Here is a 23,632-nt window from a genome sequence, read left to right as displayed (position 1 = left end):
TATAACAGGCCGAGGAGAGATGATACGTCTCATTGCTATAGCTGTCACGCGCTATTAAATAAATACTTCAGTCACATTGTCAAAAGTTAAAAGGACAGTCAGTCAACTACACTTTAACAACGTAACGTAATTATTATTAGCTAATATCGCTTCACTCTCGGCTTAAACTGGACATGATAATCACAAATTTTGTCATGCTTATTTGAGTTATTTTAATTGTTATTCAAGCAATGTATGTCTCGTTGCCAACAGGGACGGTGTAGAGTGCCCTCTGGTGGACAAACTATACAACTCCAACACTCATGACATGGTTCAAGCGCGTTTTTCGTCCGTTTTTATTTTATTTTTTAAATATTAATTTATCGGCCATCATAACTGCCGATACCGATAGTTTGGAAAATGCCTAATATGTAAGTAATGATATCGTTTCCGTTTCTAAATCCAAACAACGTCAAACTTGGCACTGCACTTACTCGTGCCCGTCAAGTTTGAAACCCATCGGACTAACGGTTCGAGAGATATGCAAATAGGGACTTTAAGCAACAGCCTCTGGTGGAACGGCAACGGCATTCTGGCGTTCTATTGCGCATGCGCGACATTAACTGCTACTTCTTGACGTTCTACTGTAACCGTCTACTACGGGAGAACAACTGATTTGCCGTAGTCGTTACTACGTGACAGATTAAGACAGTTAATGTTATGTTTTAGGTTATGTGGCATTGAAATCGTTTCTGTATATCATTAAGTGCTAAAATCAACCCTTCTCTTTCTTTTTAAAATCACTTTCTTTTTGTATTCTGTCTGATGATTAAATTATTCCCTATGCCGTCCTCTTTACTGTTGCTTAGTGATTTTTGCGCTCTTTAGCTACGGCGGTTAACTGTTTATTTCCGGCTGCCGTCGCCGTTCTATTAGCAGCTGTTGCTTAAAGTCCCTAATAACAGACACACGGAAACACACATACAGACGGACGCCCCATTTTAATGAGGAATAAAATCGTGTCAACTTACCAGTTCAATGGAGTTATCAGACTTGCGCTTCTTGACAAATTTGATGACCACCTAAAAAATAAAAGACAATGTTAGCAAGTGTAAGTGAACTGAACCATTTTTGTTTGTTTAAATCTTTATTAAAACATGTTTTGATCAAAACTGTAAGTGTCTGGACTCGAAAGACAGAAGGAAACAAGAGGCAGAAAGTTTGGTGTATCCAGAAAGAGCAAACATACTGGTGTGCCGTCTGATCTTCGAATTCCTTCACGGATAGTGCCATCGGATCCCCACTTCAGTTTCTTTCCCACTTCATAAAGAGAGTCAAAGGATCCTGAAAAACAAACACAACAGCATGAGACTGAACTGCTTGTGACTAAACACACATTAAAACATAGTGATAATCTGCATTCTCATGTATGGAGGTGTGCTGAACGCTCTGAGCGCAAACTCATGATATTTACTAACTAGAACGTGGAAGTAGTTGTGCAAGTCATCCATTGACGTGATGCATGTAAACCATATTATTTGTACTGTCTTGTAAAAATAATGCAGTTTCTTTAATTGATTCTTTTGTCATTTAAATTAATTATTCTAATGCTACCAATTAAACTACTGTGCTAACGGCAATCTCATCGTTTTGATTTCAGCAAATCAGTTTGAGCGAATGCAGTGATTAATAATCATGAATATTGTTATTAGTAGCAGAATTCGTAGTAGAACTAGTATTATTTTCTTATTAGTATTATTGTTAGTTGTTTTTTTTTTTTACAGAAACACTGACGACAATGTCTTAAGCAACACCAGTCCTAATTCCAGTTAAAACCAGTCACCCAGTAATCGTGTCCCAGTTATTTCTGCATAGATTTGAGTATTGATTTGTATTAATGTTACCTGACGGGTTGTTCGGTGTAGACGTATCTGTTGGGCTGTTGGGTTTTCCCTCAGATAACACAGCAGTGCTGGTCGATGGTTGAGCACAACTGTCGTCCATGTCCTCAGGAAAATACTCGTATGCATCAAAGAACATGTCGCTGCTGTCGTCCATGTCCTTGTGTAACGTTGCATGCATGATATTTACTTTCTGCATGTTGCCTAAGGAAAAAGTAAAACTAACATTAGAAACATCAGGACATGAATCAGACAGGTAATAACTAGAAAGTGGGGATGTCCCAATACCACTTTTTCACTTCCGATACCGATATCGATGGCTTTTGCCGATACCGATATCAATCCGATATTTTAATTTTATTCTTAAACTAATAAAAAAAAATATAGCACTTTTCTCAATTAGCCACCTAAAATATACTTCCAGTATATAGTCCACAACAACAGTTGATTATGAAAGATTGCCACCCTTTATTCAAACACTACAAAAAAAATATAAAAAATAAACATAAATTAGGACTGCCAAACGATTAATCGCATCCAAAATAAAAGTTTGTGTTTACATAATATATGTGGGTGCACTGTGTATAATTATTTTATATATATAAATACACACACATACTTGTATATATTTAAGAAAAAAAGTATTATTTAATTACATATACAGTATATGAAAATATTTCTTAAATATATACAAGCATGTGTGTGTGTTTATATATATAAAATAATTATACACAGTGCACCCACATATATTATGTAAACACAAACTTTTATTTTGCATGCGATTAATCGCGATTAATCGTTTGACAGCCCTAATATAAATTAAAGAAAATACAAGTACTGCAGTACTTAAAGCTAGCTAGCTACCAACAGGTTTAAAGTTAAAACAATTTAAACAGCAGCATTCTACATTGTAAATACAGATTGTTTTTTTTAAATCAAGTAGAATTTCTAGAACTGTGTGTTGAAATAATTATCACGCTTGTGTGTTAAACACAATCTACTTAATACAGACAGCTTCATTATAAAGATAAACAACAAATCCCCAAAATATATGATCATAATCTAAGACAAAAATGCTATTATAAACTAGATAAGTGAATAATACACATTGCTCTTTGTCTTGTTGTAAAATACATTCATGAAAAACAAGATAACAACCAAATCAAAAAGATCGTTATTTTAGATATAGCCAAGGCTATAAAATTAATTGATGTTGTTTTACCCAAGACAACATAAAAGGTCAAAATCAATTTAAACGTATTGGGAAAAAATGATTTCTGTCACTGATGTGAACTGACCCCTGCACAGACGGAGTATGATGAAGATTATGAACAACTTTAAGTTTAAGAGTGTCTGTCCACAGCAGTCCTAAACATGCCAGGATAGCTTTACATGCACAAAAACACACTCAGCTAAATATTTCCACATATCCTTGTTGTGTAACCATGGTTACGGTTTACCACAACAATCGACGATAAACCATAATGGTTAGTAAAACCACGGTTAATTGTGTAAGTTAATGGTTTTACTGCAAATACTGTGGTAAACTGATGGTTAATCAGCGCAGTGGTCACATCTTCATCATTTTATTAAAGTTTTATACAGTATATAAATGGGAAAGTCGATGGATGACGGCCGACGGCTCACTGGCGCCATTTTGTGCACCACTGAGAGCTTGATTTAAAAACACTCGCCAATTTCAGATCGCCTCTTATTTAACAAAAACAACTAAATTAATGTTCTAGAGATAGCTGGATATGTTTTATTTATTTGTATTGGTACATCCGTGCCGCGAAATGTTTCAAAAGTGGTCTCATTACAAGTCCTACCATTAACGTGGGATTGTGTGTCAGTTCTGAAGTGTATAATTAACTCAGTAACGTTAGTACCTGTCGTGTCCTCGAACAAGCTTTCCTGCAGGAACTCTGTAACGTTAGCCACGATCTCTGCCTGTTGTTTAGCTGCGTTTGCACACTTCTAGTGTAACTAGAAGTGAACTAATTAACGTTACTGATCACCTGAGCTGAAGAATCCGTCGAAGAAACTCAATGAATGTTGTATATATATATATATATATATATATATATATATATATATATATTTACACCGTATCAATATTCTGAAATCCAATGAGCTGTGTAAACACTATCTGGCTGTTGTTAATAGCAGTAAACTGCGTTAATAACAGTCAGTGAAACTACTGTTGTTGAACAACTCACTGTGACGTCAAAATGGAACGCGCGAAATGGAACCTGTGAGACTTTCAATCATCTTCAGAGCACATATGAAGATATTTTAAACAAAATCTGACTCGATTTAATGAACAGATTTAATTTTTTTTAATTCTCTGCTGTAAAACAAATAAACCATCTAAATTCAATCAGTTAAAATGGATTGTATTGTTTGTGTGGCCAAGAACTCACTTTTTTTTGTTCATTAATCAGCATTTATTCAGTGTTACACACACTTTTTACACACACAGCAAAAACATTTAGAATTTTTACCAATGATTTAAGCATAAGGTGTTTCCAAGTCACGAGTACAGAAAACTGAAGCATCAATTCATAACTTAAACAATAAAATCAATGAATAAATGATGTAACCAATGATTAAAATTGTTGATTCTTTTTATTGAAAAAGTAAGTGCTCTCATCATTATGAATGATTTTATCACTTATTGGTTATACACGCTCCATAATTTGGCATGGAGAATTACTCTGTGTTCTATGTTATGTAATGTATGTATATACAGTGAATGATTTTGAAGAAAAGTAACCTTTTACTGTATGTGGCATACCGATGACGATAATTTAGTTCAATAAAACACATGTAAGGAATGATACAGAATTGTGTTTTCCAAACGTTCTGTTTTGGCAGTGGGGACAGTGATTTTAAAAGTGAAACTTAATTTTAAAAAAAACTATAAAAACACATTAAAAAACTAATAAAAATGACCAAAAACATAAAATTACAAAAACTTTAAAATTAAAATTAAACTATGAAATTAAAATGTAAATTATGAAAGTCCCCCATGTAGTAAATAAACTCATCCTTGATCACCAAAATTACATATTTAATTATTTGCTTCTGTTGAAGCTGTCAGCCCACATAATTTCTACTTGGTTTAAAACAATTTTTATTTTTTTTATTTAATCTATGTTGATTATGAAAAGTGAACCGCGTGCATGAGTATATAATAAGATGCGCAATATATCCGGAGACCTAATTTTGACCACATTAATTTTTTTTTGGCATAAAGCCTTTCTTTAAAGTGAATTAAATTTATCTTAATTTTAATCTATGTTTCATCAACCAGTTACCTGGATTTAATAAATAAGAAGCAAATATAGGCTATAGAAGACAATATAATATGAATCAACATAAATGAACCGAAACTCAGAAATATATAGAAAGCTTGAAATGTCTACGTTTAAACAACATCGAACAACAATTCAAAACGAAAAGAAACAGAGATAACTCTCTCTTATAGCCTCCGTATGAAGTGCATTAGCCTATAGGCGCGTTCACAATACAGCGAAGTGGCGAGTCAGAATCGTCATCAGTCAAGAATGACACAAAAAACACTAGTTTATTAATAAACGATTAAAATGTCTAAATTTGACACATTCGTTACTTTTGCCGGTTCTTTGTGGCAAGCTTTCTGAGTCGTTAACTAATCGAATATCATGACTCCCTATTTTGTACCGCAGGCAATTTATGGTTGTTCAATAAAGTTCTTGGTGAAAAAAAATGAAGCAATATTGTACTACCAAATATTATTGTATAGCGCCTAGTATTTAATTTACTGTATATATTAGCCTACAGCTCGCAAGGTTTTATGCGCATGCTCTAAAGGCCATTGCACACCGAGTACGAAATTTTCGTATGCGTTTTTCCGTGTTTGTCAGCCTTGAAATTCGTTACGCACAGAAACCTTCCACACTGAGTCCGATGCGTATTTATTAAACCAATTGCGGGGAAAAACGCAAAAATACAAAACGTATACGCACACGCTTGTCAAAAAACCTGGCTGTGGATGCGAAAAACGCAGAAAATCGAACCCGATCCGAATGTTTTTTTTTGACGGACGAAAGTTTCGGAGGCGGTGTGCAAGCGTGATTGACATAACATGAGGTCGAATTTTTTTTTTAACGTGCGAAAATTTCGGATGCGAATTTCGGACTCAGTGTGCAATGGTGTCTTCTACTCTCATTTTTTTTGTGTGTATCTCTATGGCAGAATTACAGCGCCACATACTGGTCTGGGATGTATACTACATCATTTTGAGTTGGTTTCAGTGGTTTAGTGTGTAGGTGTACGCAGATATTTTGAGACGCCGCCATGTTTACAGACTTTTTTTTAGAACGAGGCGAAAAAAACATCGGATCGGGAAAGCTTTGGCTTCGTGTATCATGGTGAAACTAAATTAATTTGCTAAATAGTTTTTCTTTTTTAATATAGGCCTATTTAAGTTAATTATAATATGACAGAAATAATAGGGCATAGTGGTAGAGTGCAATTGCTGAGTCTCAGCGGCTAAAATATTGCGTTCCGATGCAGGGTGGTGTGTGTGTGCTAACCAGGTGAGGGGGGCACAGTGACCGGTGGCCGGGCCAGGCCCCCTGGAGCCCCCTCGTGGCGCGACCCTGTACTCATCAAAGCTGGTCGGCTTGGTTCATGGCTTTAAAGACTTCTTTATATCCCTATAGGAGAAATGACTGGAAAAAATACCAATTTTACATTTAGATATGTGATTGGGGATTTAAAACGGGTTTATGTGTAACTGCGGGTGCTTTAAAATATTTAAAACGCGATTTGATGAATGTCAGTCTCTTCAAGCAGAATCGAGAGGCTTCTGGCTCATTCGCTGATGCCTCCGTGTTGCCAGGGGCAACAACAGTTATTTTTCCGCTCCAAATCGCCTTTATTCCCACCACCATCGTCTCATTGGACGCTTCCGCTGTCCGTCTGATGATTTATCGACCTGTGATTGGCTATTGCATATGTCAGTCAGAAACAACCAGATTCTATTGGCTGAATCCCATGGACGCGAGAGATCAGCGGTGGCTCATGCGCGTACAGGCAACAAGTGGATTTAGTGATTTCGAGTATTTTTGTGTCTCACATCACATTATGAAGACAAATAAATGTATTTAGACGCACATACAGTTTAAACCGTGTCTAATGTGCATTAAATAAGTAGAAAGGAGCCGTTAAGTGGCGTTTGGGATCTGATGGCAGCGTTTTACGGGTTTAAACTGTTAACCTAGTTTGCGCAGTTTTGATATCATGCGCTCGCGATTGTGTCTCGCGCTATTGTGAGTGCGCGCGACCGCTATTTTATTATAGGTGTACGACAGAAATATTAATATAGATGAGCTCACGATGTCTGACTCTGGATCAGAGGAGGATATAGCGACACTCACAGCTGAGGACAGAGGCTCAACAGAGTCCGTCAGGAAGGTACGTAACGTTAGACTCACTGCAGTAACGTTACAAGTAAATAAAAACACATGTAGATGTGTTATTTAAATCTAAAAGTTATATATATATACACACACACACACACATTTTTTTTCATTAACTAGCTTACATGTAAATATGAGGCATAGAGAACAGAAGTGTAAAGATATATAAATATATAATGATATCATAAGGTAAATTTAAAGTGACCGTGGTGTGTGTGTGTGTGTGTGTGTGTGTGTGTGTGTGTGTGAGAGAGAGAGAGAGAGTGTGTGTGTCCTGGTAAACCCTACATTATGTCCCCACAAAGATGGCAATATCTGAAATCTTTGTGGGGACATCTTTTGGTCCCAATGAGGAAAAAAGCTTATAAATCACACTATCACTTAAGTTAGTGTTTTATGAAACTGTAAATATGCAGAAAGTTTTCTGTAATGGACAGGTTTAGGAGTAGGGTTAGTGTAAGAGGAGAGAATACAGTTTGTACTGTATAAAAACCATTATGTGCATGGAAAATCCCTATGAAAACAAACACGTGTGTGTGTGTGTGTTTTAGGGATGTGACCCTCTTGTATCAACCCAGCGCAGCAAACTGCAGCAGCGGAGAGCTAAACTCAACCAGAAGATCAACAGAGAACTTCGTCTGAGGTCCGGCGCTGAAAATCTCTATAGGTACCACCAGTATATCTGCTAATATTAATATTTTCCCTAATAACATACGCTATGAACACCACCACCACCCAGAACTAACAGGAAGTGACACGCCTCTCTGTTGATGTTCTGTTCAGCATTCTGATGTGGATTTCTTCTTCCATCACAGTCATTTAATATTACAGTAATAGTTGCACGATAAATTGCACCACATACTGCATTATAAATGGTGTAGCAGAATCTCTACAGGTTCATATATTTAAACCGTCACACGACACACACATTATTCCCTTTGTTAATGTGATTTGCCAATCATGTTTTCCCAGGGCCAGCAGTAATCAGAAGGTGAAGGAGACTGTGGCGCTAGAACTGAGTTTTGTGAACTCGAACCTGCAGCTTCTCAAAGAAGAACTAGAGGAACTGAACAGCAGTATGAACATCTACCAGACCGAGAGGTTGGTCACGCATCATGCAACTTTCACAGTCTTTGTGAATCTGCACTCAGTTTCTTTCACCATGGTTTACTTAAAGGAGTAGATCACTTTAAAAAAACTTTTGCTGATAATTTACTCGCCCCCGTGTCATCCAAGATGTCCATGTCTTTCTTTCTTCAGTCGAAAAGAAATTAAGGTTTTTGATGAAAACATTCCAGGATTTTTCTCCATATAATGGACTTCAATGGGGTCCAAATGGTTCAAGGTCCAAAAGACAGTTTCAGTGCAAACTGTTCAAAGGCTTTAAACGATTCCAGACGATGAATAAGGGTCTTATCAAGCGAAACGATCGCTCATTTAATAAATAAATAACAAAGTTTAATTTTTATAAGCTCAAATGGTCGCCTTGCTCTGTTCTGTGATGCGCATTCGTGACTCTCCTGTTCGAAGTCGTTCATCAAAATGAACAAATCTTTTCCCGAATCAATTTGTTTATTTCGTTCGTTGAATGAACAAAATGACACGAAAAAAGATTTGTTAATTTTTTTTAATGAACGAGTTCAAACAGGAGAGTCACAAACGTGCGTCACAGAACAGAGCAAGGCAACCATTTGAGCTTATAAAAATTAAACTTTGTTATTTATTTATTAAATGAGCGCTCGTTTCGCTTGATAAGACCCTTATTCATCGTCTGGAATCGTTTAAAGCCCTTTGAACAGTTTGCAGTTTTCACTGAAACTGCCTTTTGGACCTTGAACCGCTTGGACCCCATTGAAGTCCATTATATGGAGAAAAATCCTGGAATGTTTTCATCAAAAACTGAAGAAAGAATGACATGGACATCTTGGATGACATGGGGGTGAGTAAATTATTAGCAAAAGTTTTTTACAAGTCATTTGGTTTCATTTATGTTGCATGATGGTCATCATTTATGCATTTCTACAATGATTAACAGTCATCAGGTTATAAGTGTGCAGAACATTTGCAGTTTGTCATTTACTTGCAGTAATAAAATACATGCATCAAACATTTAAAAAAATTAATCATCCTTCTGTTATAGTGAGACAGTCAATGTTCCCATGATTCCACTGGGGTTGAAAGAGACTAAAGAGATCGACATGACTGCACCTCTTCAGGTGAGATCAACACTCATGTGGTAGCTTACATGCCTTACTGAATTTATTCAGTGTTTAAAAACTCTTTCTCTTCTGTTTCATCAGGATTTCATCAGTGAACACTACGGGGAGGATGCGTCTCTGTACCTGAACGAGATCCAGGTGTTCATGGAACTTAGACAGGTCAGTTAAAGTCAACATGAAACACCGATCGCATCACAACATGGGCTGTCGTGATTCCTTGATTAAATTCAAGTACTGTATTTCACATCAGTCACATCAGTCAAAAAAATGAGTAAGTCGTACCGGACTATAAGTCACATTTGTTTGGAAATGTATTTCACAAAACCCAAGAACAGACATTTAATCTGGAAAGGCAAGTTATTCAACAACACAACAGCACACAGAGCGACAGGCTGAAGGTGTCCAGTGTAAGCGTAACACATTAACAGATATTCATAAATGTAATTTGATAAATCCACACTGAGAATAGTGAGTAGGGTGAAACTTGTCGCAACGAACGAGGAAAATTGACCATGGATTATTCAAAACGAAATTATTCATTTGTCCATCTTCTCTAAAAAGATGTCCGGTATCCACATAAAGACTGGTGCCTTGAAATACATTCATCCAAAACAATGTTATTTCTAGGGATACACGATATATCAGCCTCCATATCGGTATCGGACGATATCGCTTCATTTTTAATGAAAGAAAATTTGGCCGATATATTAAAGCTGATAAATAATGTATTATTTCCTCCAGCTGAGACACTTCAGATGCGACTGTTCAACATGATGGCTTTGAAATGCTTGAAATATGATCGTAATCGCTTCAAAAATGGAAAATACAGCGCAAAATCTGTCATATCGGCTACAGAAAATTATGAGAACATCATTATAATTGTGTGTTTGGGACGTGGCTTTTAATAATGAGACTTTTGTTTTTGTAATCAGTAGGGCTGGGTATTGTTAGGTATTTCACAATTCGATTCGATTTCAATTCTTGAGGCTTCGATTCGATTCGATTTCGATTCGATTCAATATTGACTTATTAGCTTCGATATCGATTCAATAATAAGTAAATACACAAGTAATTAAGTGCCTGAGTATATTTTTAAGTAAGGTGCGCAGTTTTACCAATGTTAAAGAACAAATTGACCCCAGCATGTTTGTTTCCTGTCATGGTTTATTCAGCAGAATACAAATTTACAATATTGTATGTTTTGAATTCAAACACAACTGTGACTAGCACTGTACAGTGCTTTAACAACACCTCTAAAGTGCAAGTAACTAAGTAGTAGAAAGTATATTTCTTTCTTCCAATACATTCAAGTTATAAAAGAAATGTAAACAGAAGCACAAAATGTGCATACTCAAAAAAGTGCAATATTATATTCTAATTATAATTTTGTAAACAATAACACTTAAGAGCTGATCACACAGGCCAATTCTAAGGTGGAAAAAATACTAACCTTTTTCCCTCTCAGAAGTTTATATCTCATAGACTTTATATCATGCATTTCTGACTTTATATCATGCATTTCTGACTTTATATCATGCATTTCTGACTTTATATCATGCATTTCTGACTTTATAACACCCAATTGCGACTTTATATCACACAATTGTGACTTTATATCTCGCAATTCTGACTTTATATCTTGCAATTCTGAGAAATAGTCAGAATTGCGAGAGGTAAACTCCCAATTGTGAGAAAAAAAAAGTCAGAATTGTGAGATAAAAAGTCGCAATTACCTTTTTTATTTTCCATTCTGTGGCGGAAACAAGCTTCCATAGTTCCCGGCTTACAGTGGAATCCAAAATGAGCCCAAAAGTCGGCTTTTAATGTTGGCGGTGCAGTCTTGAATCAGGCTTGAACGGAGTGCAGCTGCTGTCCGTCATCGCGCTGTTTTGCTAAGGGCTAAAGCGTGACTTGTACAACGCTGAACGCTCTCACTAGAGTGTAGCCCACAGCGCCGCCACTGGCCTGGATGGCTGAATCGATTCATAGGATTTGATGAATCGATATTGAATTGAGAAGCAAAAAATTGCAATGCATTGATGAATCGATATTTTTACCCAGCCCTAGTAATCAGGCTCTAAAAATTATAACAACTTTGGATTTAGATTTAAGAATTATCGGTATCGGCCAAAATTTGCATAATCGGTGCATCCGTAGTTTTTTCGGAAGATGCATGCGGTTTTAATCACCATTTGAGGACGAAAAGTTACATTGTGTTTTGATTGCGTGTCATTCTTTAAAACAAAAGAAGTGGCTATCACTGAAAGTGCACGTGCAAACACAAGTCAAATCATTATTTTAAAGGGATACTCCACTTTTTTTTGGAAATTGGCTCATTTTACAACTCCCCCAGAGTTACACAGTTGGGTCTTACCGTTTTCGAATGTATTCAGACGATTTTTTTTTTATATATATAGAAGAATATCAGTAACCAGACAGTTTCTGGTCTCATTGACTTCCATAGTAGGAAAAAAATATACAATGGAAGTCAATGAGACCAGAAACTGTCTGGTTACTGATATCCCTCTAAATATCAGAAAATCGACTGAATTGATTCAAAAACGGTAAAACTCGACTGTTTAACTCTGAGGGAGTGGTAAAATGAGCCTGTTTCCAAAAAAAGTGGAGTATCCCTTTAAAAGCTCACCTCTCTTCGTAGGCCATGCGCACTCCCAGCAGGAATGAAGCGGGGCAGGAGCTGCTGATGGAGTATTACAATCAGCTGTATTTCCTGGACCAGCGCTTCTTCTCACCGCACAGAAGTCTGGGGATTCACTTTCACTGGTGAGACTCACTGGCACACAAACAAATGAATGAGCAGTGGTTAGAGTAGTGGTCGAAAGTACCGACTTCAGTACCAAGTTGATACCGAAATTTTAAATGTGCCGCTTTGAGCGCTGTTAAACAGAATCATAAACGTCTCTGATTGGCTACAGTGACCAGCCCTTCAAAAACATGTTGTAAATATACATCAATGACACTCTTCAGCTTCAGATTAAGTAAGACACTCAATGTGTCTTACTTTTTTTGTTTAGGTGTTTATGATTCTGCTTAACAGCGCTCAGGGCTCCAGACTAACTTTTTGCCTTGGTTGCACTGGTGCGCCTAACTTTTTTATTTAGGTGCACCAGCACACAATTTTTTTCTCGTCTCGCGTCACCTTTAACGCCACAATTTCAAGGTCACCTTTTTATCACGCACCATATATATTTATATATAATGCTTTTAAAAAAAAGAATAAGATGTAGTTTTTTTGTTGTTGTTTTTTTAAGCACAATTATACTGTATATAAAAATATAAATCTTTAAAAAAAAATTAAGAATTTAAAGTGCTGTTTTTACATTGTTCAAGTTAGGGCAGGGTATTGACACCCATTTCCCAATTCGATTCAAAATGGATTATTTTGGATTAGGTTTGGTTATCGAGAATCGAGTATCGATTGGAATCGGGACTAACTTTTCGTTTTTCCCGGAATCGTTCAAAAGTTAAAATTTCGATTCCTAGTTTCGATATTTACAGTCCACCGAGCCGAAGAAGAAACCGCTGAACAACACCAACGAAGAAGCGTCTACCGGAAGTGTTGGCATAACCGCACGAGTCGAACATGAGTAGCTTACGTCGGCGATCCAAAGTGTGGCTTCACTTTTCTAAAAATAACGAAATCTCGGCAAAATGCAAAATTTGTGACAGAAGGAGTATTTCCTTCAGAAAGGCCGTTGGTTAGCAAGGTTAGATAAACTTTTTTGACCCTGCCTCTTAAAAGAATCGGAATCGAGAATCGTTAGGAACCGGAATCGAAACAAGGAATCGGAATCAGAATCGTTCAAATTCAAACGATACCCAACCCTATTTTGGATATCAGGTACAATACATGGCAAATTTTCTCAAGGAAAACAAATCTCAACTAATGCTGTGAACTGGGAGTCAGTTGTAGCTATAATATTGAAGGTAAAAATGACCTGATTTGTACAAAAAAAAAAAAAACCTCTTAAATTACACTCATTTATTTAATAATAATAATGTTATATGAAAAAGTGGCACATTTTTTAAATGTCAGTATCGCCTTGGTACCGAAGTCTGTACTATTGACAACACTAGGTTAGAGATGGTCTGATCGTGTGTCTCGTTGCAGGTATGACTCGCTCACCGGTGTGCCTTCCGTTCAGAGAGCGCTAGCGTTCGAGAAAGGGAGTGTTCTGTTCAACATCGGAGCACTTTATACTCAAATCGGAGCCAGACAAGATCGCTCCACACTGACGGGCGTACAGAACGCCATCGATGCTTTCCAGAGGGCGGCCGGTACTGAATCTTTTCTGTGGGTCATTCACAGGAAACGTGTCACAGTGTGATTGGAAATTATACACTGGTCATTTAAATAGACTCAGGAGTAAAGGAGTAGTTCACTTTTTGAAAAACTTTTGCTGATAATTTACTCGCCCCCATGTCATCCAAGATGTCCCCGTCTTTCTTTCTTCAGTCCAAAAGAAATTAAGGTTTTTGATGAAAACATTCCAGGATTTTCTCCATATAATGGACTTCAATGGGGTCCAAAAGACAGTTTCAGTGCAAACTGTTCAAAGGGCTTTAAACGATTCCAGACGACGAATAAGGGTCTTATGAAGCGAAACGAGCGGCCATTTAATAAATAAATAAATTAAGTTTTACAAGCACTAAATCTCGCCTTGATCTGTTCTGTGACGCGCGTTCGTGACTCTCCTGTTCGAACTCATACATCAAAATGAACGAATCTTTTTCCAAGTCATTTGGTTGATTCAACGAACGAATTGACTCGGGAAAAGAGTTTAATTGTGTCGCTTGATAAGACCCTTATTCATCGTCTAGTGTCGTTTAAAGCCCTTTGAATAGTTTGTAGTTTGCACTGAAACTGTCTTTTGGACCTTGAACCGTTTGGTCCCCATTGAAGTCCATTATATGGAGAAAAATCCTGGAATGTTTTCATCAAAAACCTTAATTTCTTTTCGACTGAAGAATGAAAGACATGGACATCTTGGATGACATGGGGGTGAGTAAATTATCAATTAGTTTTTCAAAATAGTTTTTTCAAAAGTGAACTACTCCTTTAAAAGCTTGATTTGACACAAGGGGACAGATCATTTAAAAAATATTAAAAGCATAAAATTTGACACTGACAAACATGAAAAAAATGTCCATTGTCTAGCAAATATCATCACACCTCCACATAACAGTTGAATCTATCAAATAATGCGAGTTGCCGTCAGTCAATTATATCAGTAGTTGGACAAATTATCACTATATTTATATATATATATATATATATGTGTGTGTGTGTGTTAAACTATCTGTGTTCAATTTCAAAAAACACTTATAATCTAAACTCATAATCTTCATGTGCATTGCATTACTTTTTGCTGAACTGAAGATCTGAAGCTCTTTGCTTATATAAATGAGCTTGTAAATGTGTGTGTGTGTGTGTGTGTGTAGGTGCGTTTCTCTACCTGCAGGAGAACTTCTCTCATGCGCCCAGTCTGGATATGAGCGGCCCTGCTCTGAGCATGCTGGTCCGCCTCATGGTAGCGCAGGTAAATGTGTGTTTTGTATCTCTAGGTTCAGTCTTGAGTGACAGTGTGAACGCCAATCAGATCAGGACTAAACGCATCATTTCCTGTGAGCCAAGAGATCCGAACTACAAGTGTGAACGCAGCCTGAATGATTTCAGATGATGTATGTTATGGTCAGATGTGTTTGAGAGGTGTTCATGTGTATTTCTGGGTTTATTATTCGCAGGTTCAGGAGTGTGTGTGTGAAAAGGTCATTCTCACGCAGGACAACAACCTGAATGTGCTTCTGCAAGCCGCCCAGGAGGCAGCGAGGGTGAACGAACACACACACACACACACACTCACTAACTCACAGTCTCTCTCTCTCTCTCACACACTCTCACTGAGACTCACTCTCTCTCTCAACGTCACACAACGTTCTGCATATTTACATTAAAAAAAAAAAAAAAAAAAAAACAATTTACTTTGATTTATAAGCTGTTTTCCTCATGGGGACCAAAAATGTCCCACAAGATCAGGAATGACTCGTATTACTATGTTGTGGGGTTTTCATGCGTTGATAAGCGTGTGTGTTTGCAGGTGTCAGACGTGTATTCTCTGGTTCTTCAGGCCATGTCAGTGCCGTTACTGAAGGATTATGTGCCCTTCTCCTGGATCTCCATGGTTCAGGTCAAAACGCATCATTTCAGAGCGCTGGCGCATTATTACACCGCCGTGGCGCTGTGCGACGGCTCAGGTGCTTCTCACTGTCCTGAGACCATGTGACATTTACTGATGACATCATGCATGCATTACCAATCAAACGTTTGGAGTGATGTTTTTGAAAGAAGTCTCTTCTGCTTATAATGTCATGTAGCCCTCAAACCGTATTCACTTTATAGCCCTTAATCCTGTAATTGTGGACAAATGTGGGCACAGAGGACTGATCCTAATTTTTATTTATTATAAATGTTATATCACTGTCTTCGATAAAGTTTTATCTATCCATTTATGGTGTTTTTTTTTAATTTTGGGGGTATTTTTGAATTTATTTACTTCAAAAAGTACCATATTTTCAATGTAAAATATGCTTATTTTTATGTTTTATTTTTTTAATTTATTTAACTACATTAAAATATCGTTCCAATAAGTTCTTAGAGATAAAACCTAAAGATGAAGTGACTTTGCTGTCACCTGCTGTCTTATTTTGGCTTTTTTTTAGAAAGCTCTAAATTACAGTTTTCCCCATTTATTTCTATTAGTGCCCATTTTTGACCCAAATACAAGATTAAGGAGTTTGTTTGTTTTTTCAACCACTTAACATTGTAGAATTGAGTCAATAAAAATTGTGTGTGTTCAGTAGGCAAACTTTGGAAAAATATCCAAGTCTTGTACCGCTCAGATCAAGGGACGTATTTTAAAAAAAAATCTAAACAATTTTGCTCACATTTGTCCAGAATACGGTTTTAGTATTAAAAAGCTATACTACTACATTTTACAATATATATTTAAATATTTTAAATTCTAACATTTCAAAATCATATCAAATTTGTATTGTTTTGATATCGATTTAACAATCAGGTATTACAACAGTAAGTAAAAATCAAAATAACAGTAAACATCTAAAAAAAAGTGTATATAAAAATGATAATTAAAATTAAATATTCATTTATTTATGTATTTTTGAAGTAACTTCTTTCAAAAACATAAAAAAGCATCAAATCTGACCTGATCTACTTACTGTACATGTGTGTTCATATTGTGCTCGTTATTGTAAAGAAACAAGATCATGTTTATAACAATCATTTTCATAACTATGCAGGTATACCTGATGAAGACGATGATGAAGGTGGAGAAGTAAAAGCTCTCATACAGATTCACACCAGACGACCAGACAAAGTGAACCTTCGCGATACGGAGGACAAACGGAGACTTGGTTTGTGAAGTGGGAGTGTTTTCTAAACACAAGAGTTACAGTTAAAACATACTAATCTATATTTCATATTCAAGGTAAAGCTCACCTGCGCAAAGCCATCATACGTCACGAGGAAGCCCTGCGTCTTCACGGCGTGTGTAAAATGCTTCGGAAGATGGACATCCTACAGGAGGTTCTGTCACACGCTCACACACGCTCTCTGGAGAAATACTCGGATATCGATCAAGAAGATGATTTCTGTGAAGTGGCAGAGGCTCCGGAGATCCAGTGTGAGTGTTTAATACGCTAATCATATTTATGCTGTTACGTCTTCATCTAATTTGTTTCTTCAAGACTGGTCCTCAAGCGTGCACTTGAGTGTTTGTTAAAGGAGTAGTTCACTTTTAAAAAAACTTTTCCTGATAATTTACTCACCCCCATGTTATCCAAGATGTCCATGTCTTTCTTTCTTCAGTCGAAAAGAAATGAAGGTTTTTGATGAAAACATTCCAGGATTTTTCTCCATATAATGGACTTCAATGGGGTCCAAACGGTTCGAGCTCCAAAAGAGAGTTTCAGTGCAAAATGCAAACTGTTCAAAGGGCTTTAAACAATTCCAGACGATGAATAAGGGTCTTATCAAGCGAAGCGATCGCTCATTTAATAAATAAATAACAAAGTTTAAGTTTTATAAGAACAAATGGTCGCCTTGCTCTGTTCTGTGATGCACGTTCGTGACTTTCCTGTTCGAAATCGTTCAACAAAATAAACAAATCTTTTTTTTCGTGTCATTTGGTTCATTCAACTAACGAAATGAACGAGTTGACTCGGGAAAAGATTCGTTAATTTTGATGAACGAGTTCGAACAGGAGAGTCACGAACGTGCATCACAAAACAGAGCAAGGCGACCATTTGAGCTTATAAAACTTAAATTTTGTTATTTATTTATTAAATGAGCGATCGTTTCGCTTGATAAGACCCTTATTCATCGTCTGGAATCGTTTAAAGCCCTTTGAACAGTTTGCAGTTTGCACTGAAACTGTCTTTTGGACCTTGAACCGTTTGGTCCCCATTGAAGTCCATTATATGGAGAAAATCCTGGAATGTTTTCATCAAAAACCTTCATTTCTTTTCGACTGAGGAAAGAAAGTCATGGACATCTTGGATGACATGGGGGTGAGTAAATTATCAGCAAAAGTTTTTTTTTTAAAGTGAACTACTCCTTTAATTGTGTTGCGTCAGTCTCCGCATGTCTGAAAATAATATATGATCAGTAAAATTATTTGATATGACAAAATATGTTGAGAACAGGTCGAGAACCACTGATATATTCCATGCATATGGCAAGCCGTTGTAACTTTTATTGATTTCCATGATATGAATTTTATACAATTACAGATACCAACAATTCAATTCTTCACATCATCGATTACATTTTTTGATATCAAGAATAGATTTTTTACCAGTAGAAATATAATTTTTTATATCAATAATTGCATTGTTACTGGTAAAAATGTGAATTCCTGATATCAATAATTAAATTGTCACTATAGTTGATATATCTATTCTTGATATCAACAATTCAATTGCTAGTAAAAACGTTCATTTTTGATATCTGAAAATGTATTTCTGGCTTTCTTACTAGTAAAAATCACATTTATGATATCACAAATACATTTTCAGTTATCAAAAATGAACGTTTTTACTAGTAGCGATTGAATTGTTGATATCAAGAATTCATATCCTGGAAATGAATAAAAGTTTAAACGGCTTGCCATACCATGAAATAGTAGCGGCAGTACGCCATTGCAAACATAGCTGGAGATTCTTAACATGACCTTTGACCTGTCGCCTACAGCTCACACACAGCAGAAGCCTGATATTAAAACTCCTGATTTCAGTGCCGTCAGAGTGACTGATATTTTCCACCGACTGGTAACACACACACACACACACACACACACACACACTAATGCTGTAAGTGTTAAAGAAGTGTTTAATGTTCACCTCTGCATGTGAAGGGACCACTTTCGCTTTTCTCTGCTCGGAATCGCTGGGCGAGGCGTCACACGTGTCTGGTTCGAGGAGAGGCGGGGCTTGGGCTCACGCTTCGAGGTGATTCGCCGGTTCTGGTTGCTGGGGTTTTGCCAGGTGGATGTGCGGCGGTAAGAGACGTCAGTAAAGGGGTCATCGGATGGGCATTTTCCACGAGTTGATTGTACCGCATGCTTCACATCATGAGCGTGTGTTTCAGGAGGCGGGGCTTCGTGAGGGGGATTATATCGTGGCTGTGAATGGTGCAGACTGCAGGTGGGCGGAGCACGCCGAGGTCGTCCACGCACTGAAGAGCTGCACGGAGAGAGGACTCGAGCTCGACCTCATCACTCTACAATCACACGAGGTAGAAAACAATACAATTATGCAAGTTTTGGAACAGTTTCATAAAACATATTTTTCAATCGGGGCAGCCGGGGTACTTCGTAAAAGAAAAAATCCTAAACGCTCAAAAGAGTCATAAAGATGAGCCAAAGCAAAAATGTTTCTCCCGAATGGATGTGATTATACAAGTAACAGCAGATGTTTTATTAGGCTATTATTACTGTTATCTTACATTTAAACACCTACGTGTGTGGCTCATGGAAGGCATTGGGACTGAGAAAATGATGGACCATTTTTAAATTTTGCTTAACCCCTTAACTGTCACCGTCCCGGTACCGGGACGCCTAACTTTACTTCACTATATTTCTATTAAATCCTAATCTAATTATGACAAATTATATATTTTTGGAAAGGTCTAAGACTTCTAATTAAATATTCGACCCCTGTTTTGTGTTAAAAATTATGTAGGAAGAGTAATTAATGAATTTATGACAAGAGTGCACCTCAAAAAATCTGCATCATAACAGGAGGTCTGACCTTTGTCACAAAAAGTTGACGCACCCACTTTTAATCATTGAAACTTCTGTTTTTATGCTAAAAGTTCATAATAAAACATATAATCTAGTATTTTTCAATAAAAAATAAAGAGTATAGTATAACATTATCCTCTAAAAATTATAATATATATGTATATATTATCCTCTAAAATATAATAATATTTTTTATCGCCTTTTTTTATTATATCACATATTTTAGTAGTTATCATAAATTAGGTATCATTTGAAAGCTTATAAACTCAGAATTCATCCCGTGAAAACCATTTTATAATTGAACGTTGCGTTACCATAGAAACGGTACTTATTTTATGAGGCTCCTCCCCTTTTGGGCATCCTTATATTTCATAATTTATGATCAAAACCTTTTCTAATCTTGACAAAACACATATTGTCAGAAAGGTCTGAGTCTCAGGGTTCCAAATTTTGTGACAAAATTGGTATTTGGACAAAAATGTATTAATTTGTTAAGGCAGAATGTATACAACTAAATTCAATGGAAGTCAATTGCACCCGGTGGCTATTTTTGGTACTACGCCTAAACAAAATCTCATGGGAACTTCAATTTTTGTGATATCAACTTCAAATTTGGAACATAACTTGGTTAGATTTATGGCTTTGATTTTATAGTGATTTTAGAGTAAAAATATTTTGTAAAATATATATTTTATATAAAATAAAAAATATATAGTACAGTATATTTGATTTACTGTGAATTAAAACTTCCATAACTTTTTCATACTTTCATTTTTTGAAGTGATTTCACTTCAGCAATATTCTGCTAAGTGTTTTCTTTAAAACAAGACCAAAGCATTCTTGAATTACAACCATTTAAGTGTGAATAGAGCATTTAACCCCCATTCTCAAAAAGGGGGGGGGGGGTGACAGTTAAAGGCTTAAAGTAATATAAACTACTACAAACAAACATAATCTAATAATCAAAACTCTTATAAGCAGCACAAAACAACGTTAACTAAGTTTAAAAAGTGTGTGTGAGAGAGAGAGACACTGAATGAGAGAGAGCGTGAGTAAGTGAGTGAGTGAGTGAGAGAGAGAGAGAGAGAGAGAGAGAGAGTGTGTGTGAATGTGACTGAGTGAGTGAGTGAGAGCGTGAGTGAGTGAGAGTGAGTGAGTGAGAGTGAGAGAGAGAGTGTGAATGTGACTGAGAGAGTGAGTGAGAGAGAGCATGAGTGTGTGTGCGTGTGTGAATAGCTTTGAAGCTGGATTAAATTGACCTGAAGCAGTAAAGCAGTGCATGTCTTCACAGCTGGAGAAGAGGACGCATCTCTCGCCCACCGCTGAGAGAGAGAGTCAGTCGGGCAGCCACCGGAGAGCGGCTCGGGAATACGAGCGCGGATCCTCGTCCATCTGGAACTGGAGCTGGAGGAGCGGCGGGAGCAAGAGACTCGGAAACACCTTCAGTCTTTCCTTCGGGAACCTCCGAGAGGGGGAACCCATGTACTGAACACCAGGAGAAGAAAGGAGGAACATGAGCAATGGTTTACTCAATCAATACAGCACAACTATCAGATACGGTAGCTAGGGTTGGGGATCGTTCGCATTTTACCCATTCTGCTCATCGATTCCTAATTTCCATTCCCATAAGGTAAACAAAAAAGGTATCTTTCACATTCAGTCTCATTTTAGCAGTAATATCATGAACAAAAATCAACAGGCTTAAGACTGTGGGTTAAAAAATACCATAGAAATACAACTACCGGCAGCCTAACTAATATACAATTCAAGCATTACTAAAGACGAGTAAAACAAAGAGATACAACTGAACAAAGATACGATTGATATAAACAGTGTTTTAAGATTTGATTTTAAGGTAATCAAATGTAAAATAACACTGCACTTTATAAATAAAGTATACATTACAAATATAGGTACAAAAGTTATTCAGTCAAGAACGATTGAGTTTTGTGGTTTGATTGGTGTTATTGAAGAGACTGTCACTTTAAGAGTTGCCCAATCGTAACACGCTTGCAGCTCTGAAAACATGGTTCAAAATCACTTTCTAAAACAGTGCGAATTGAAATGCTCACGGAGGTATGGAAGCTTGTTTCCGCCACAGAATGAAAAATAAAAAAGGTAATAGCAACTTTTTATCTCACAATTCTGACTTTTTTTCTCACAATTGCGAGTTTTATCTCATAATACTTTATTACTCAGAATTGCGTGATATAAAGTAGAAATTGCATGTTGTAAAGTCAGAATTGCGTGATATAAACTATTCATTTACATTTAAATGCGAGTTGCGCAATTGTGAGTTTATATCTCACAATTCTGAGAAAAGATGTCAGAATTGTGTGATAAAAAGTCTCAATTCTGTCTTTTTTTCTCGCAATTGCGATTTTTTTTCTCATAATTGCGACTTTATATCTCACAATTGGACTTTATTTCTCATAATTGCGACTTTATAGCTCACAATTGCAACTATATCTCACAATTGCGACTTTATATTCCACAATTGTGACTTTATTTCTCACAATTGTGACTTTATATTTCACAATTGGACTTTATTTCTCAGAATTGCGACTATATCTCACAATTGCCACTTTATATCTCGCAATTGGACTATTTCTCATAATTGCGACTTTATATCTCACAATTGGACTATTTCTCATTATTGCGATATCTCACAATTGGACTTTATTTCTCAGGATTGCGACTTTATATCTCACAATTGGACTTTATATTTCACAATTGGACTTTATTTCTCAGAATTGCGACTTTATATTTCACAATTGTGACTTTATTTCTCAGGATTGCGACTTTATATCTCACAATTGGACTTTATATTTCACAATTGGACTTTATTTCTCAGAATTGCGACTTTATATTTCACAATTGGACTTTATTTCTCAGGATTGCGACTATATCACACAATTGCGACTTTATATCTCGCAATTGCGACTTTATTTCTCATAATTGCGACTTTATATCTCGCAATTGCGACTTTCTCAGAATTGCAACTTTATATCTCACAATTCTGACTTCATATCTCGCAATTGTGAGATAAAAAGTCGCAATTATGTTTTTATTTTTTTATTCAGTGGTGGAAACAAGCTTCCATACGAAGGAATAGAAAAGAGGAATCGAAATTTTAATTCAATAACAAGTATTTGATTCCAGAATTGGAATCGATTTTCGATTCCCAACCCTAATGATAGCGGAGCGAAGTTTAGTTGGTTTAGATGAATTCTAGCACAATTCTACTCGTGTTTCACGTAAAGTCATTCAGAAGAGCTAAAGAACTGCCACCGGATGCAGGATTGTATTAAACGTCTAGCTAAACGCTGTGATTTAGCACTGAATGTGCATCAGTCCAGTGCTTTTAGAAACATGAGCCTTTGCCACTTCAATCTCACTGAATAAGGGCTGAATCTCAAAGCAAATCTCATGCATGAAACGTTTGCTTGTGCTTTTTTCTGTCGGATGAATGAAAAACTGATCTAATGCAACACACTTTTCGGGGTTCGCTGTACATGTAAGATAGATACGGCCTTGCACAACACACATGCAGATATTTTCTACACAGTTTCTGTGTGCTGCACTGTGTGTCATCATTTCAGATGTGTTTGTTGGAGTCTTTGCATTGATGTCCGTCCACTTTTTCAGCGGCGTTGGTTCTGGAAGTATTTTTTTCCATTCATTTCTACCATAGCGATTTTTAATAAAGCGTTATAAGCCGA

General features: G+C 36.6%; 2 protein-coding genes across 2 annotated transcripts in view; one reads left to right on the top strand and one right to left on the bottom strand.

The window, feature by feature from the left end:
- LOC120492055 (uncharacterized) overlaps positions 1-12,343 on the bottom strand; it is a 20,271-nt gene extending 7,928 nt beyond the window's left edge. Inside the window, exons 1-4 of the mRNA XM_089118941.1 lie at positions 12,215-12,343; positions 1,884-2,084; positions 1,229-1,323; positions 1,011-1,061 (exon numbers count right to left, since the gene is read on the bottom strand). Coding sequence (XP_088975067.1) covers positions 1,011-1,061; positions 1,229-1,323; positions 1,884-2,079 — 342 coding nt within the window. The 5' untranslated portion in view covers positions 2,080-2,084; positions 12,215-12,343. The remainder of the gene's footprint in view (positions 1-1,010; positions 1,062-1,228; positions 1,324-1,883; positions 2,085-12,214) is intronic.
- Positions 6,937-23,632, top strand: rhpn1 (rhophilin, Rho GTPase binding protein 1). The gene is made up of 16 exons (XM_039690209.2): positions 6,937-7,343; positions 7,900-8,015; positions 8,321-8,449; positions 9,489-9,564; positions 9,649-9,726; positions 12,227-12,351; positions 13,700-13,866; positions 15,031-15,128; positions 15,334-15,420; positions 15,687-15,843; positions 16,909-17,022; positions 17,097-17,291; positions 18,860-18,936; positions 19,023-19,166; positions 19,256-19,402; positions 21,202-23,632. Exons 1-16 carry the CDS (start codon positions 7,266-7,268, stop codon positions 21,397-21,399), a joined length of 1,986 nt encoding a protein of 661 aa, XP_039546143.2. The 5' UTR covers positions 6,937-7,265; the 3' UTR covers positions 21,400-23,632.

The sequence above is a fragment of the Pimephales promelas genome, chromosome 13 (genome assembly GCF_988280905.1).
Source record: "Pimephales promelas chromosome 13, fPimPro1.hap1.1, whole genome shotgun sequence".
In the NCBI taxonomy this organism is placed as follows: Eukaryota; Metazoa; Chordata; class Actinopteri; order Cypriniformes; family Leuciscidae; genus Pimephales; species Pimephales promelas.
This window is presented reverse-complemented; position numbering and strand designations above follow the sequence as displayed.